At 53.4% G+C, this 16,455-nt stretch overlaps 1 protein-coding gene across 1 annotated transcript in view; it reads left to right on the top strand.

Annotated features, from left to right (window-relative positions):
- Positions 1-16,455, top strand: part of ASXL2 (ASXL transcriptional regulator 2) — a 63,621-nt gene that overhangs the window by 43,663 nt on the left and 3,503 nt on the right. Inside the window, exons 5-11 of the mRNA XM_072926211.1 lie at positions 757-869; positions 1,334-1,484; positions 6,176-6,316; positions 10,220-10,383; positions 12,694-12,790; positions 13,949-14,054; positions 15,387-16,101. Of these exons, the coding sequence (XP_072782312.1) occupies positions 757-869; positions 1,334-1,484; positions 6,176-6,316; positions 10,220-10,383; positions 12,694-12,790; positions 13,949-14,054; positions 15,387-16,101 (1,487 nt within the window). The remainder of the gene's footprint in view (positions 1-756; positions 870-1,333; positions 1,485-6,175; positions 6,317-10,219; positions 10,384-12,693; positions 12,791-13,948; positions 14,055-15,386; positions 16,102-16,455) is intronic.

Raw genomic sequence — 16,455 nt, 5'->3', positions numbered from 1 at the left:
TTCCCGCCTGTCCCTCTGCCCTGTCCTTGTCCCAGCAGTGCTGGTGGCAGCCCGAGGGCACAGCGAGTCCCTGGGAGCCTCTGGGAGGTGTCCCTGGTGGCAGGGGTGGCACTGGCTGGGCTCTGAGGTCCCTCCCCACCCAAAGCACTTGTTACATTTGCAATTCTATGTGTAGTTACATTTATATACGATATTTTATACATATATATTTATATTTACATATTTGAATATAATGTATATATGTAATATAGAAATTAATAAATATTTATATATTTCTATATGTCCATATCCATATTTATGTTTTTATTTAAGATTTTATACTTACATTCATACTTATATATTTATATAGATTTCTATTTATTTATATTTACACTTTATAATTTTTATTATTATTTACATTTATAGTCTATAGTTGTATATAGAATTTATATTTATATTTATATTTATTTATAGTTACACTTTATAATTTTTATTATTATTTACATTTCTAGTCTATAGTTGTATATAGAATTTATATTTATATTTACAGCTGTATGTTCATATTTTTATTTATATGGTTATATATGTATATCTAAATTTACTTTTCGTATTTATGTTTTATATTTATATTTAGATCTACATTTACAATTATATTTTGATAGTTTATATTTATATATAGAATTTATATTTCTGTTTTAGGATATAAATTTATGTATTTATATATTTATGGTTATATTTATAATTCTATTTCCATTTGTATTTCCACGTGTCCCGCAGTGTCGTCCCGCCTGGCCCCCACGGGCTCCCCACAGTCCGGCTGCCCCTCCCCGTCCATCCCGGGCAAGGGCCTCTCCTCCTCCCAGAAGCACAGCAAGAAGGCTCTCAAGCAGGTCAGTGCCCCATAAGCTGTGGGGTGGCTGTGCCCTGTGCCCCACGGGCTGTGGGGTGTCTGTGCCCTGTGCCCCACGGCTGTGGGGTGGCTGTGCCCTGTGCCCCACGGGCTGTGGGGTGGCTGATCCCTGTGCCCCACGGCTGTGGGGTGGCTGATCGCTGTGCCCCGTAAACTGTGGGGTGGCTGAGCCCTGTGCCCCACAGCTGTGGGGTGTCTGATCCCTGTGCCCCATAAGCTGTGGGGTGTCTGATCCCTGTGCCCCATGGCTGTGGGGTGGCTGATCCCTGTGCCCCATGGGCTGTGGGGTGGCTGATCCCTGTGCCCCATGGCTGTGGGGTGGCTGTGCTCTGTGCCCCATAAGCTGTGGGGTGGCTGTGCTCTGTGCCCCACAGCTGTGGGGTGGCTGATCCCTGTGCCCCATAAGCTGTGGGGTGTCTGATCCCTGTCCCTGTGTCCCTGCAGGCCCTGAAGCAGCAGCAGCAGAAGCAGCAGCAGCAGCAGCAGCAGCAGCAGCAGTGCAGGACAGCTGTGGGGCCGGGTGTGGGGCCGGGTGTGGGGCTGCCCCCCAGCCAGCACGTCCTGCTCAAGGCCAAGGCCACGACCGGGCGCTCAGGTAGGGCAGGGAATGGGGGGATCACAGGGAATGGGGGGATCAGGGAATGGGGGGATCAGGGAATGGGGAGCTCAGGGCATGGGGAGCTCAGGGAATGGGGATCACAGGGAATGGGGAGCTCAGGGAATGGGGAGCTCAGGGCATGGGGAGCTCAGGGCATGGGGAGCTCAGGGAATGGGGATCACAGGGAATGGGGAGCTCAGGGAATGGGGAGCTCAGGGCATGGGGAGCTCAGGGCACGGGGAGCTCAGGGCACGGGGAGCTCAGGGAATGGGGAGCTCAGGGCACGAGGAGCTCAGGGAATGGGGAGCTCAGGGAATGGGGATCACAGGGAATGGGGAGCTCAGGGCACGGGGAGTGGGGCTGGAGCAGAGGGAGGCACCGGGTGAGAACAGACCTGGGAGAGACCTGGGAGGGATCTTGGAGGGATCTTGTACAATCTTGGATAGCTCTGAGTGTAAGGAGAGACCTTGGAAAGACCTTGGAGAGACCTGGGGTTTCTGTTGGTTATTTCTGTTCTCCTGGTTGTTTCTGTTCTGGGATTTCTCCTGGTTATTTCCATTTGAGGTTCTTCTGGTGTTTATGTTCTGGAATTTCTCCTGGTATTTCTGTTCTGGGATTTCTCCTGGTTATTTCTATTTGAGGTTCTTCTGGTGTTTATGTTCTGGAATTTCTCCTGGTATTTCTGTTCTGGGATTTCTCCTGGTGTTCATGTTCTGGGATTTCCCCTGGTTATTTGTATTTGGGGTTCTCCTGCTGTTTATGTTTTGGGAATTCTCCTGGTGTTTATGTTCTGGGATTTCTCCTGGTTATTTGTATTTGAGGTTCTCCTGCTGTTTCTGTTTGGGGATTTCTCCTGGTTATTTCAGTTTAGGGTTCTCCTCTTATTTCTGTTTGGGGTTCTGCTGTTTATGCTTGGGGATTTCTCCCGGTGTTTATGTTTGGGAAGTTCTCCTGGTGTTTATATTCTGGGATTTCTCCTGGTATTGATGCTTTCCAAGGTGGCTCCTCATCCTGCAGGGTGGTTCCACGTCCTGTTCTCATCTGGAAGGTCCCTGAGGGGTTTCAGTGAGCACCGAGGTCACTGCTCTGCTCTGGCTGCTCCAGCGGGGCAGGAGCTCCCTGCCAGCACCACATTTTCCATGGTATCCCAAATTCTTGCTAGTCCCTTCCCTGATCTCTCTGCAGAGTAACTGAGTGCCTCAGTAAGGGCCTGGTTCTGAGGCACAGAACCCCCAAATCCCAAAGAGCTGGGCTGGGAAGGGGCCTCAGAGCCCACCCAGTGCCACCCCTGCCGTGGCAGGGCCACCTGCCCTGCCCAGGGTGCCCCAAGCCCTGATCCACATCCCAAAAACCGCGTCTGCAGCCCCAAATCCTGAGCTTCCTTCAGCCACTGAGCTCTCCAGTAAAGCCTGGGGCTGTGGGGGATCCATCAGTGCTAATTATTGTTAATTCATTACTGTGAATTATTGACCCCAGCCCAGTCCCTGAACCCTTCCCCTCCACGCTGCTGCAGCCAGGCTGGAGCAGGGCCAGAGGAATTCACCTCTGGAATTCCCTGCCAAGGCACTGGGCACTGGAGCTGGCACCTCTGGAATTCCCTGGCACCTCTGGAATTCCCTGGCACCTGCCAAATTCCCTGGCACCTGCCAAATTCCCTGGCACCTGCTGAGTTCCCTGGCACCTGCCCAATTCCTGGTACTTGCCCAATTTCCTGGCATCTCTGGAATTCCCTGGCACCTGCCCAAATTCCCTGGCACCTGCTGAGTTCCCTGGCACCTGCCCAATTCCTGGTACTTGCCCAATTTCCTGGCACCTCTGGAATTCCCTGGCACCTCTGGAATTCCCTGGCACCTCTGGAATTCCCTGGTACCTGCCAACTTGCCTGGCACCTCTGGAATTCCCTGGCACCTCTGGAATTCCCTGGTACCTCTGGAATTCCCTGGTACCTGCCAACTTGCCTGGCACCTCTGGAATTCCCTGGCTTGGGGCAGGTGTAGTGCCCCAGACAATCCCTGGCAGGGCTCAGCATTCCAGCCCCATTCCCTGCAGGCAGCTGGGCTGTGGCACACATCCAGCTTGTGCCAGTCCCTCTCCAAGCCAGGGACATTCCCACTGTCCCCATTCCTATCCAGGGGCATCCTCAGCATCCCCATTCCCAGCCAGGGGCATTCCCACTGTCCCCATTCCCATCCAGGGCCATCCTCAGTGTCCCCATTCCCAGCCAGGAGCATTCCCACTGTCCCCATTCCCAGCCAGGGGCATTCCCACTGTCCCCATTCCAGCCCCAGTGTCACGTCTGTGTCTGCATTTCCTGGGACAATTGTGGGAATGTCCTGGGCAGGGCGAGGATTTTCCAGAAGATCCAGGATTTTCGAGGATCTTCCAGGATTTTCCTGGGAAGCTGGGAGTGCCTGGGAGCTGCCCCGGGCCTCAGCCTGTCCTGGGGCAGGATCTGCCCTTCATTCCTGGTGGAACTTTCTCCTCCCTGTTGGGAGAGAGCCCAGAGGTGCCAAGGCCAGGGAGTTTTGCCCTTCCTGCTGTGTAACTCCAGCCTTAGGATGCTTTCCCCAGGCTCAGTCAGGATCTTTTCCATCTTCCAGGCTTTTCCTTGAGTTCTTCCTCAGCTCTTCCTTACCTCACCTCAGGTTCCAGGTGGGACCAGTGTGTTCAGGAGCCCCCTCAGGCTGTAAATCCCTCCCTGTCAAGGCCTGGAACGTTCCTTTTTTGTGTTTTTCTCCACAAAGTCCTTTTCACCCCATCCCTGTGGTGCTGCACAGGGACAGCTCCCAGCAGGGACACGCAGAGGTGTGGAGAGAGCAGGGAATCAAACATGGGAGGGAGGGAACGACATCCTGGTGGAAAGCAAGGCACTGGCTGCACAATTTCAGGGATTTATTCAGAGCTGGAAGAGCTTGTGTGAGGGAGAGGAGGCAGGATGGTGAACTGAGCACTGGGAAGAGGAGGAGGAGTTCCCCAGGACAAGGACAAAAGCTGCAGGAGAGGGGTGAAGTTTAGCAAGGACAGGGAGGGTTTGGAGAGACTTCCCTGCCAGGAGCTCTGGAAGTGTGAATGGGACCGTGCTGGGTCAGATCAGATGGGAAATAAATTGGGATTCACTGGGAGGTGGACTCAGAGCACATGGGATGTGATGTCTGTGCCTTTGGTCTGGGATATTCTGGTGGCTCCAAGGGATCTCCTGCATTCAGCAGGAGCAGGAGCACTCCAGGAGCTGGGGAATGCCTGTCCTGGCACTGCTGGGGTGGCTCTGGGAGCTCGGGAATGTCCTGGAGCTGCAGGGGTGGCTCTGGGAGCTGGGGAATGTCCTGGAGCTGCTGGGGTGGCTCTGGGAGCTCGGGAATGTCCTGGCACTGCTGGGGTGGCTCTGGGAGCTCAGGAATGTCCTGGCACTGCTGGGGTGGCTCTGGGAGCTCAGGAATGTCCTGGCACTGCTGGGGTGGCTCTGGGAGCTCGGGAATGTCCTGGCACTGCTGGGGTGGCTTTGTGAGCTCGGGAATGTCCTGGCACTGCTGGGGTGGCTCTGGGAGCTCAGGAATGTCCTGGCACTGCTGGGGTGGCTCTGGGAGCTCAGGAATGTCCTGGCACTGCAGGGGTGGCTCTGGGAGCTCAGGAATGTCCTGGCACTGCTGGGGTGGCTCTGGGAGCTCTGGAATGTCTGTCCTGGCACTGCTGGGTGGCTCTGGGAGCTCAGGAATGCCTGTCCTGGCACTGCTGGGGTGGCTCTGGGAGCTCAGGAATGTCCTGGCACTGCAGGGGTGGCTCTGGGAGCTCAGGAATGTCCTGGCACTGCTGGGGTGGCTCTGGGAGCTCAGGAATGTCCTGGCACTGCTGGGGTGGCTCTGGGAGCTCAGGAATGTCCTGGCACTGCTGGGGTGGCTCTGGGAGCTCAGGAATGTCTGTCCTGGCACTGCAGGGGTGGCTCTGGGAGCTCAGGAATGTCCTGGCACTGCTGGGGTGGCTCTGGGAGCTGGGGAATGCCTGTCCTGGCACTGCTGGGGTGGCTCTGGGAGCTCAGGAATGTCCTGGCACTGCTGGGGTGGCTCTGGGAGCTCGGGAATGTCCTGGCACTGCTGGGGTGGCTCTGGGAGCTGGGGAATGTCCTGGCACTGCAGGGGTGGCTCTGGGAGCTCGGGAATGTCTATCCTGGCACTGCAGGGGTGGCTCTGGGAGCTGGGGAATGTCCTGGCACTGCTGGGGTGGCTCTGGGAGCTCAGGAATGTCCTGGCACTGCAGGGGTGGCTCTGGGAGCTGGGGAATGTCCTGGCACTGCTGGGGTGGCTCTGGGAGCTGGGGAATGTCCTGGCACTGCTGGGGTGGCTCTGGGAGCTCGGGAATGCCTGTCCTGGCACTGCTGGGGTGGCTCTGGGAGCTCGGGAATGTCCTGGCATTGCAGGGGTGGCTCTGGGAGCTCAGGAATGTCCTGGAGCTCCAGGGGTGGCTCTGGGAGCTCAGGAATGTCCTGGCACTGCAGGGGTGGCTCTGGGAGCTGGGGAATGTCCTGGCACTGCTGGGGTGGCTCTGGGAGCTGGGGAGGCTCTGGGAGCTCAGGAATGCCTGTCCTGGCACTGCTGGGTGGCTTTGGCTGGTGGAGAAGCTCCATTCCATGCAGGAGGATCCTGGTGCAGGACCCCTCTGTGCACGCCCGTGTTCCACGTGTCCCTTTCTGGCAGGCTGGGAAGGGAAGCAGGCAGATGGACATTCCAGCAGCCCCCCAAATTCCACCTCCAGCTCCTCGCCCTCGGTGAAGCTCGAGAACTCCCTGCCAGGGCTGGCCAAGAAGCCCTTCCCAAGATCTGACAGGCTCCACGCACGTAAGAGACGATTCCCTGCTCTCCCTGCTTTCCCAGGGCTTTTCATAATCCATAATCCATAATCCATAATAATAATAATAATAATTCCATTGCTGAGGGAGCCTGCAAGGGGCTGCCAGCCTGCTGGGAATTGGGTTCATAATCCATAATAATAATAATAATAATAATAATAATAATAATAATAATAATAATAATAATAATAATAATAATAATAATAATAATAGTTCCATTGCTGAGGGAGCCTGCAGGGGGCTGCCAGCCTGCTGGGAATTGGGTTCATAATCCATAATAATAATAATAATAATAATAATAATAATAATAATAATAATAATAATAATAATAATAGTTCCATTGCTGAGGGAGCCTGCAAGGGGCTGCCAGCCTGCTGGGAATGGGGTTAATAATCCATAATCCATAATAATAATAATAATAATAATAATAATAATAATAATAATAATAATAATAATAATAATAGTTCCATTGCTGAGGGAGCCTGCAAGGGGCTGCCAGCCTGCTGGGAATTGGGCTAATAATCCGTAATCCATAATCCATAATAATAGTCCATCATAATCCATCCTCAGATCAGCCCTGCCCAGTCCCCATCAGATGGGCCTCTCCTGGGAATTGGGCTAATAATCCATAATCCATAATAATAATAATAATAATAATAATAGTTCCATTGCTGAGGGAGCCTGCAAGGGGCTGCCAGCCTGCTGGGATTGGGTTCATAATCCATAATAATAATAATAATAATAATAGTTCCATTGCTGAGGGAGCCTGCAAGGGGCTGCCAGCCTCTGGGAATTGGGCTAATAATCCATAATCCATAATAATAATAATAATAATAATAATAATAGTTCCATGGCTGAGGGAGCCTGCAAGGGGCTGCCAGCCTGCTGGGAATTGGGCTAATAATCCATAATAATAATAATAATAATAATAATAATAATAATAATAATAATAATAATAATAATAATAATAATAATAATAATAGTTCCATTGCTGAGGAGCCTGCAAGGGGCTGCCAGCCTGCTGGGAATTGGGTTCATAATCCATAATAATAATAATAATAATAATAATAATAATAATAATAATAATAATAATAATAATAATAGTTCCATGGCTGAGGGAGCCTGCAAGGGGCTGCCAGCCTGCTGGAATTGGGCTAATAATCCATAATCCATAATAATAATAATAATAGTTCCATTGCTGAGGGAGCCTCAAGGGGCTGCCAGCCTGCTGGGAATTGGGTTCATAATCCATAATAATAATAATAATAATAATAATAATAATAATAATAATAATAATAATAATAATAATAATAATAATAATAATAATAATAATAATAATAATAATAATAATAATAATAATAATAGTCCATAATAATCCAGCCTCAGATCAGCCCTGCTCAGTCCCCATCAACTGGGCCTCTCCTGGGAATTGGGATAAATAATCCATGATCCATAATCCATAGTCCATACTAATACTAATACTCATAATAATAAAATTATTATTAATAATAAAATTCATAATAATAAAAACAACAAGATGATAATAATAAAATAATAATCCATAATAATCCATCCTCAGTTCAGCCCTGCCCGGTCCCCATCAGATGGGCCTCTCCTGGGACTTGGGATAAATAATCCATGATCCATAATCCATAGTCCATACTAATACTAATACTAAGACTAATACTAATAATACAATTAAAAAAAATAATAATAAAATTAATAATAATAATAAAAATAACAAGATAAGAATAAAATAATAATCCATAATAATCCATCCTCAGATCAGCCCTGCCCAGTCCCCATCAGCTGGGCCTCTCCTGGGAATTAGGATAAATAATCCATGATCCATAATCCATAGTCCATACTAATACTAATACTAGTACTAGTACTAGTACTCATATTAAGTAAAAATTAATAATAATAAAATTAATAAAATAATAAATAATAACAATCCATAACCCATAATAATCCATCCTCAGATCAGCCCTGCCCAGTCCCCATCAGCTGGGCCTCTCCTGGGAATTGGGATAAATAATCCATGATCCATAATCCATAGTCCATACTAAGACTAAGACTAAGACTAAGACTAAGACTAAGACTAAGACTAAGACTAAAATTAATAATAATAATAAAATTAATAATAATAACAAGATAATAATAAAAAATAATAATCCATAATAATCCATAATAATCCATAATCCATAATAATCCATCCTCAGCTCAACCCTGCCCAGTCCCCATCGGCTGGGCCTCTCCTGGGAATTAGGATAAATAATCCATAATCCATAATAATCCATCCTCAGCTCAACCCTGCCCAGTCCCCATCAGCTGGGCCTCTCCTGGGAATTGGGATAAATAATCCATAATCCATAATCCGTAGTCAATACTAATACTAATACTAATACTAATACTAATACTAATACTAATACTAATACTAATACTAATACTAATACTAATAAATTAATAATAATTTAAAAAAATTAATAATAATCCATCCTTAGATCAGCCCTGCCCAGTCCCCATCAGCTGGGCCTCTCCTGGGAATCCCCAGCTGTTGGACCTGCATTTTTTATGGGTTTTTTAATGTCCTAATGTCTAACAGCATGAAAAGGGACAATAAATTCCTCCCTGGGTCTCCATCCCTCAGACCCTGCTGGATTTGGCTCCCAGCCCTTTAGTGGAGCTTCCTCAGCCCTCCCGACCTTCCTGGTTCCTGTTACCTTCTCCAGGGGTGGGATTGGAATTTAAGGATATTCTTACAAAGGAATGGAATGTCCTGAGGGGGGGAAACCCACAAGGACCACGGAATGCAGCTCCAGGTTATCCCAGCAATCCCACCCCGTGCATCCCTGGCTGTCCCAAGGCTCCTGGAGCTCTGGCAGGGTTGGGAATGCGCCCGTTCCCTGGGATCCATCCCAAATTCCCCCGGCCCAGCTGCAGCTGTTCCCTCACTCTGAGGTCTCTGTCCCCGTGGAGAGCAGGCACAGGGCAGGAGAGTCCAGAGAAATCCCCAGGAACAAACTGGAGACTTAAAGCAGACGTGGCTGTGGTGAGACATGGAGTTAGAAAATCACCTGGAGGTAGAAATCAGATTTAGCTGGTTCAGCTTGTTTAGTCCCTGGCTTGCTGAACTTCTCTGGTGGGAACCAATCCATGGATTCACCAGATCTTCACAGGGTTATGTTTGGGGGTGATGCCCTAGAACAGAGGCTGGGCAGAGCTAAAGGACAAAGCAGGGATTTATTAAAGGATTTATTAAAGGATCTCCTCCATGGATCCACTTGGGCAGCACCAGAGCCCAGCCAGGGCTGCACCCAAATGAACCAAAATGGTCCCAAAATGAACCCAAGGTGAACCAAAATGGTCCCAAAACGCACGAGCGCTCCCGGGGGCTCTCCCTGGGATCAGTTCTGCTCCATTGGCAGCTTGGGGTTCATTGTCCAATTCCAGCTTTAGGTTATGAAGTCCCATCCCTGTTTTTCTCTCTTTATTCCACGTTGTTTGTGCTCCTGGGCTGAGATTTGGATCATTTGTCCTTGGTGCCCAGCTGGAGCAGGAATTGTTTTGTGTCCCTGCTCTGTGCAGAGAGCTCAGCATCCCTCATGAAGCCCAGACCCACACACCAAAGCAGCACAGAATGTGAAAAATACAGAATCTAAAGAATAAAGCAGGGATTTATTAAAATATCTCCTCAATGTATCCACCTTGGGCAGCACCCAAGATGAACCAAAACACCCACAAGGAACTGGACACTCGGGCACGAGGTCTCACCCTGAGGCACCAAACCCCAAATTGTCAGGTCCCTGCCCCTGGAGCTGAGGCAGAAGGAGCAGTGGCACTGCCCCACGGTGGCAGCCCCAGGTGAGGTGACCAGGTGTGTGCTCCCCAGGGCAGCTGAAGCGAGCCCGCTGCGCCGAGATCGACGTGGAGACGCCCGACTCCATCCTGGTGAACACCAACCTGCGGGCCCTGATCAACAAGCACACCTTCTCCCTGCTGCCCCCCGAGTGCCAGCAGCGCCTGCTGCTGCTGCTGCCCGACGTGGACAGACAGGTACGGCTCACCTGGGGTGTCCTACAGGGGTACAGCGCTCACCTGGGGTGTTCTGCATGGGTACACACTCACCTGGGGTGTTCTGCATGGGTACACACTCACCTGGGTGTTCTACAGGGGTACACACTCACCTGGGGTGTTCTACACAGGTACACACTCACCTGGGTGTTCTACACAGGTACACACTCACCTGGGCTGTCCCAGGTACATCACCTGGGCTGTCCCTGGTACACACTCACCTGAGCTGTCCCACACAGGCACACACTCACCTGGGCTGTCCACCTCAGGGTGACCTTATTGTCACTCATAAGGAGATTAATTAATTGTCACTATTAATGATATTGTCACCTAATAGTGATATTTTCACTGATAATGATATTAATTAATTGTCACTTATAATGATATTGTCACCTAATAATGATATGGTCACTGATAATGATATTAATTAATTGTCACTAATAATGATATTGTCACCTAATAATGATATTGTCACCTAATAGTGATATTGTCACTGATAGTGATATTAATCAATTGTCACTAATAATGATATTGTCACCTAATAGTGATACTGTCACTGATAATTATATTAATCAATTGTCACTAATAATGATATTGTCACCTAATAATGATATTGTCACCTAATAGTGATATTGTCACTGATAATGATATAAATCAGTTGTCACTAATAATGATATTGTCACTGATAATGATATAAATCAGTTGTCACTAATAATGATATTGTCACTGATAATGATATTGTCCCCTAATAATCGCTGTCATTGTTCAGGACCTTCCAGGACCTGAAGGGAGCCCGCAGGAGAGGGAGCTGGGACAGGGATGGAGGGGCAGGACCCAGGGAATGGCTTCAGAGTGGAAAATTTGGGTGGGATACTGGGAATTGGGGATTGTTCCCTGGCACAGGGTGCCCACCAGCAGGTGACCAGGGCAGTGGCCAGCAGGTGACCAGCAGGTGGCCAGCAGGTGACCAGCAGGTGACCAGGGCAGTGGCCAGCAGGTGACCGGGGCAGTGGCCAGTAGGTGACCAGCAGGTGACCAGGGCTGTGGCCAGCAGGTGACCGGGCTGTGGCCAGCAGGTGACCAGCAGGTGACCAGCAGGTGACCAGCAGATGACCAGGGCAGTGGCCAGCAGGTGACCAGCAGGTGACCAGGGCAGTGGCCAGCAGGTGACCAGCAGGTGACCAGGGCTGTGACCAGCGGGTGACCAGGGCAGTGGCCAGCAGGTGACCAGCAGGTGACCAGGGCAGTGACCAGCAGGTGACCAGGGCTGTGGCCAGCAGGTGACCAGCAGGTGACCAAAGCAGTGGCCAGCAGGTGACCAGGGCAGTGACCAGCAGGTGACCAGGGCTGTGGCCAGCAGGTGACCAGCAGGTGACCAGCAGGTGACCGGGGCAGTGGCCAGCAGGTGACCAGCAGGTGACCAGGGCAGTGGCCAGCAGGTGGCCAGGGCTGTGGCCAGCAGGTGACCAGCAGGTGACCAGGGCTGTGGCCAGCAGGTGACCAGCAGGTGACCAGCAGGTGACCAGGGCAGTGACCAGCAGGTGACCAGCAGGTGACCAGGGCAGTGACCAGCAGGTGACCAGCAGGTGACCAGGGCTGTGGCCAGCAGGTGACCAGGGCTGTGGCCAGCAGGTGACCAGAGCTGTGGCCAGCAGGTGACCGGGGCAGTGGCCAGCAGGTGACCAGGGCAGTGGCCAGCAGGTGACATGGGCAGTGACCAGCAGGTGACCAGCAGGTGACCAGGGCTGTGGCCAGCAGGTGACCAGGGCTGTGGCCAGCAGGTGGCCGGGGCTGTGGCCAGCAGGTGACCAGCAGGTGACCAGGGCAGTGGCCAGCAGGTGACCAGGGCAGTGACCAGCAGGTGACCAGGGCAGTGGCCAGCAGGTGACATGGGCAGTGACCAGCAGGTGACCAGCAGGTGACCAGCAGGTGACCGGGCTGTGGCCAGCAGGTGACCAGCAGGTGACCAGCAGGTGACCAGCAGGTGACCAGCAGGTGACCGGGGCAGTGGCCAGCAGGTGACCAGCAGGTGGCCAGGGCAGTGGCCAGCAGGTGACCAGCAGGTGACCAGGGCTGTGGCCAGCAGGTGACCAGCAGGTGACCAGCAGGTGACCGGGGCAGTGGCCAGCAGGTGACCAGCAGGTGGCCAGGGCAGTGGCCAGCAGGTGACCAGCAGGTGACCAGCAGGTGACCGGGGCTGTGGCCAGCAGGTGACCAGGGCTGTGGCCAGGGCAGTGACCAGCAGGTGACCAGCAGGTGACCAGCAGGTGACCAGGACCCCCTCTCTCCCAGGTGGGCGCTGACGGGCTGATGAAGCTCAGCAGTTCGGCGCTCAACAACGAATTCTTCACCTCGGCTGCCCAGGGCTGGAAGGAGAGGCTGTCAGAAGGTAAAACCGGCTGGGGAGGGGCTGGGGAGGCCTGCAGGGAATTCCTGGAGAGGGGAAAACCTGCAGGGAATTCCGGGAGAAGGGAAAGTCTGCAGGGAGTTCCTGGAGAGGGGAAAAGTCTGCAGGGAATTCCTGGGGAAGGGAAAACCTGCAGGGAGTTCCTGGAGAGGGGAAAGCCTGCAGGGAATTCCTGGAGAGGGGAAAAGTCTGCAGGGTGTTCCTGGAGAAGGGAAAGTCTGCAGGGAATTCCTGGAGAAGGGAAAGTCTGCAGGGAATTCCTGGAGAGGGGAAAACCTGCAGGGAATTCCTGGAGAAGGGAAAAGTCTGCAGGGAGTTCCTGAAGAGGGGAAAGCCTGCAGGGAATTCCTGGAGAGGGGAAAGCCTGCAGGGAATTCCTGGGGTAGGGGAAGCCTGCAGGGAGTTCCTGGAGAGGGGAAAACCTTCAGGGAGCTCCTGGGGAAGGGAAAAGTCTGCAGGGAGTTCCTGGAGAGGGGAAAACCTGCAGGGAGTTCCTGGGGAAGCTGCAGCTCTGCAGGGACTCGCTGCCCAGAACTGGAGGCTCAGGGTGGGAGGGGGCTGCAGGTGGAGTTCTGTGCTGAACTGACACAGGAAATCTCTGGAAGAGATGAGAAAAGAAGGAAAAATGTGTTTAAAATCCGAAGTGACAGCAGAGCTGGGGCATTCTGGAGCTGTGGCTCCTAAACAGACACTGCTGAGGCGCAGAGAAGGGAAATTCTGTTCCAGAGCAGGGCACGGGGTCACCAGCATGAGGTGTTTTGAGCCATCCCTTTGGGTGTTTGGATGGGAAACTGGGGGAAATTCTTCCTGTGAGGGTGGTGAGGCCCTTCCAAATCTGACCAGGCTGTTCCCTCTCCTCCTGTCCCTGTTCCCTGGGGCACAGCCCGACCCCCCCTGGCTGTCCCCTCCTGTCAGGAGCTGTGCAGAGCCACAAGGTCCCCCCTGAGCCTCCTTTTCTCCAGGCTGAGCCCCTTTCCAGCTCCCCCAGCCCCTCCTGGGGCTCAGTTCCCTCCCCAGCTCCGTTCCCTTGACTGCCCCATCCCACTGGAGCAGCAGCCCGGGCTCCTGGGACGCTCCCCTGGGCCTGTGCCCCATCAGCCACCCCTCCCCTGGCTCAGAAATCCCTTTTGCATCCCCCAGGAGAGTTCACCCCCGAAATGCAGCTGCGGATCCGGCAGGAGATCGAGAAGGAGAAGAAGGTGGAGCTGTGGAAGGAGCATTTCTTCGAGAGCTACTACGGGCAGAGGTGAGGGCTCAGCTGGTTCTGGGGTTCTGGGCTGGGCCCATCCATGGGCAGTGGCTTCCCTGGAACCTGAGGAAGGTTTCTGCCTTCAGCTGGTTCCAGGAATCGGGAAATGCCGGTGGGATCTCCCTTTATCCAGTGCAGCCTGTCCTGGCATGTCACTCCTCTTCCCCTCCTTGCTTGGAGCCACCCCCACGCCTCTCCTGGAGCTGGGGTGGCCCAGTGTGTCCCAGCTCAGGTTAGGACCTGCATTCCCACAGCTCCAACCCCACCCCACCCCGTTAAACCCCCAGATCTGCCAGGCTTTTATTCTCTGCCTCCTCTTGCATCAGGGGTTTGCCATCCTTCGGGGCTACAGGGAGGATTTGGGGTTTCTGAGTGAGGTGCTGAGAGGCCTGGGAAGGAGCACACAGGTGTAAAAAACTGACCAGGAATTTCTAACCCTGCACCGTGCCAGGTTTTGGGTTGTCCTCCCCTGCCAGCCTCTGTGCCTCCCATTCCTCGTGGGTGTTTTAACCCTCCAGAGTTAGGGTGTTCCTGGCATTCCTGGTGTGGTTGGGATGCTGTGGGGGAGCCAGGGGTTGGGGGATGTCCCTACAAGCTGTAGGAACAACTACAGGGATACACCAGGCTGGGAGTGCAGCTCACCAGGAGCTTCACCAGCCACCTGGGCCAGGTGTGTGCTGGTGGGAAGGTGACAACAGCCCCAGTGCTGGGGCACGTGGGGGGCACGTGTGCAAGAGCAGGAGCTCAGTTCCCTCCAGCTCCTGAGAACTTCTCTGGGGGAACCAATCCATGGATTCACCAGACCTTCACGGGGCTGTGTTTGGGGAAAAAAACCCCAATTTGAGGAATCATTGAGAGGGACGGATGAAGTGAATCCAGAAGGAGTTAATCCCAAACATCACTCTGGGAATTAGAGCCCGTGTTCCTCCTGAAGGGGTGGTGGGACGCTTCCTTCTCAGTGTCCCCTCCTGCCAGTGTTACTGTGTGACGCTGCTCCTGTGCTGCAGGGGAGGCTCATACAGGGAAATACTCACTCTTGGCCAAACCCTTTGGGTTTGCAGCTGGAAAATTGGTGTCTGGAGCAGGCCTGGAGCTCCTCAGTGTTTCATGTGTTGCCTTTAGCTGTTTTTAATCTCTGATGCCGATTTCTGTTTCCTGTGAAGGATTATCAGCGGGGAAGGTTCTCACTGATCGTGGCACAGAATTGGGTGTGTGTGAGAGATCTATTCAGGGAGTTTATTTAAATAGAGAATGCTGCCTCCGTTTCCCTAAGGATGGGATGCTTTTCCAGGGATGTTTCACAAAGCAAAGTCTGTGTTTCCTTGGCAGCTCTGGGCTGAGCCCCGAGGAGTCGCAGCGACTGACAGCGCAGCCCGAGGCAGAGCCCGGCCGGCCCCGCAGCCCCCCGGCCCCACAGCGGGAGCGGGGCACGTCCCCCTCGGAGCCCGGGGGCAGAGAGGAGCCGCAGCCCAAGGCAGCCAAGCCGGCCCAGGCGTCCCCGGAGCGGCGAGCGGCGAGAGCCGGGGACAGAGCCCACGGAGAGTCCCTGCCCCACAAACCCCCCGGTGCCGCCTGCCCCAGGGCAGAGGAGCAGAGGAAACCTGGGCTGGCAAAGGAGGTGCCAGGAAAGGAATCTCTGGGTGCCCCCAGCACACCAAAGAGCCCCGAGGCGGCCGGGGCAGCGGTGAAGGTGCAGAGCCCCATGGCAGGCCCGGCCACGCCGGAGAAGGAGAAGGAGCAGGAAAAGGAGAAGGAGAAGGAGCAGGAGAAGGAGCAGGAGAAGGAGAAGGAGCAGGAGAAGAAGCCCCCCGGGAGCGAGGCCATGGAGGTCGGGCTGGAGGCCCACAAGAGGAAGTCGGAGAGCAGGGAGGAAGCCCCGGGCAGCCCCGAGAAGAAGCCCCGTGTGGCCGAGCCCTGCCAGCAGCCACAGCAGCAGCAGCAGCAGCAGCAGCAGCAGCAGCAGCAGCAGCAGCAGCCTCAGGCCTTTCGGAACCAGCCCTTTCCTGGCACGGGGGCGGCGGTGCCGCGGGTGCCCCCGCTCAAGGTGAGCCCAGCAGGGATGGAGCCACGGCCGGGCCTCCCCTGGGGGCTCCCCCGGGACACTGAGCCCCAAATTGGGGGTAGGACAGCTCCTGCTGTTCCAGGCTGCAGACAGGGAGAGCTGCAGGGGCTCTGCAGGGCCATGGTGACACAGAGGGACAGCCAGCAGAGCAGCAGCCTGGCAGCTGGGGACACGCAGGGCCAGAGGAGCCAGCGCCTCCAGGCTCCCCTGCAGCCAGCCCAGACTCCCTGCTGCAAACCAGAGGCTCTGGCAGAGGCCAGGGCAGGAGCAGGAAGGAGAATTTTGGGCAACATCTCAGGAGCAGAGGCCCTTTGGCTGCTGAGCCTTTGCAAGAAC

Source organism: Taeniopygia guttata, chromosome 3 (genome assembly GCF_048771995.1).
Source record: "Taeniopygia guttata chromosome 3, bTaeGut7.mat, whole genome shotgun sequence".
NCBI classification, from domain to species: domain Eukaryota; kingdom Metazoa; phylum Chordata; class Aves; order Passeriformes; family Estrildidae; genus Taeniopygia; species Taeniopygia guttata.
The sequence above is the reverse complement of the archived record's forward strand: the minus strand, read 5'-3'. Positions and strand labels throughout refer to the sequence as shown.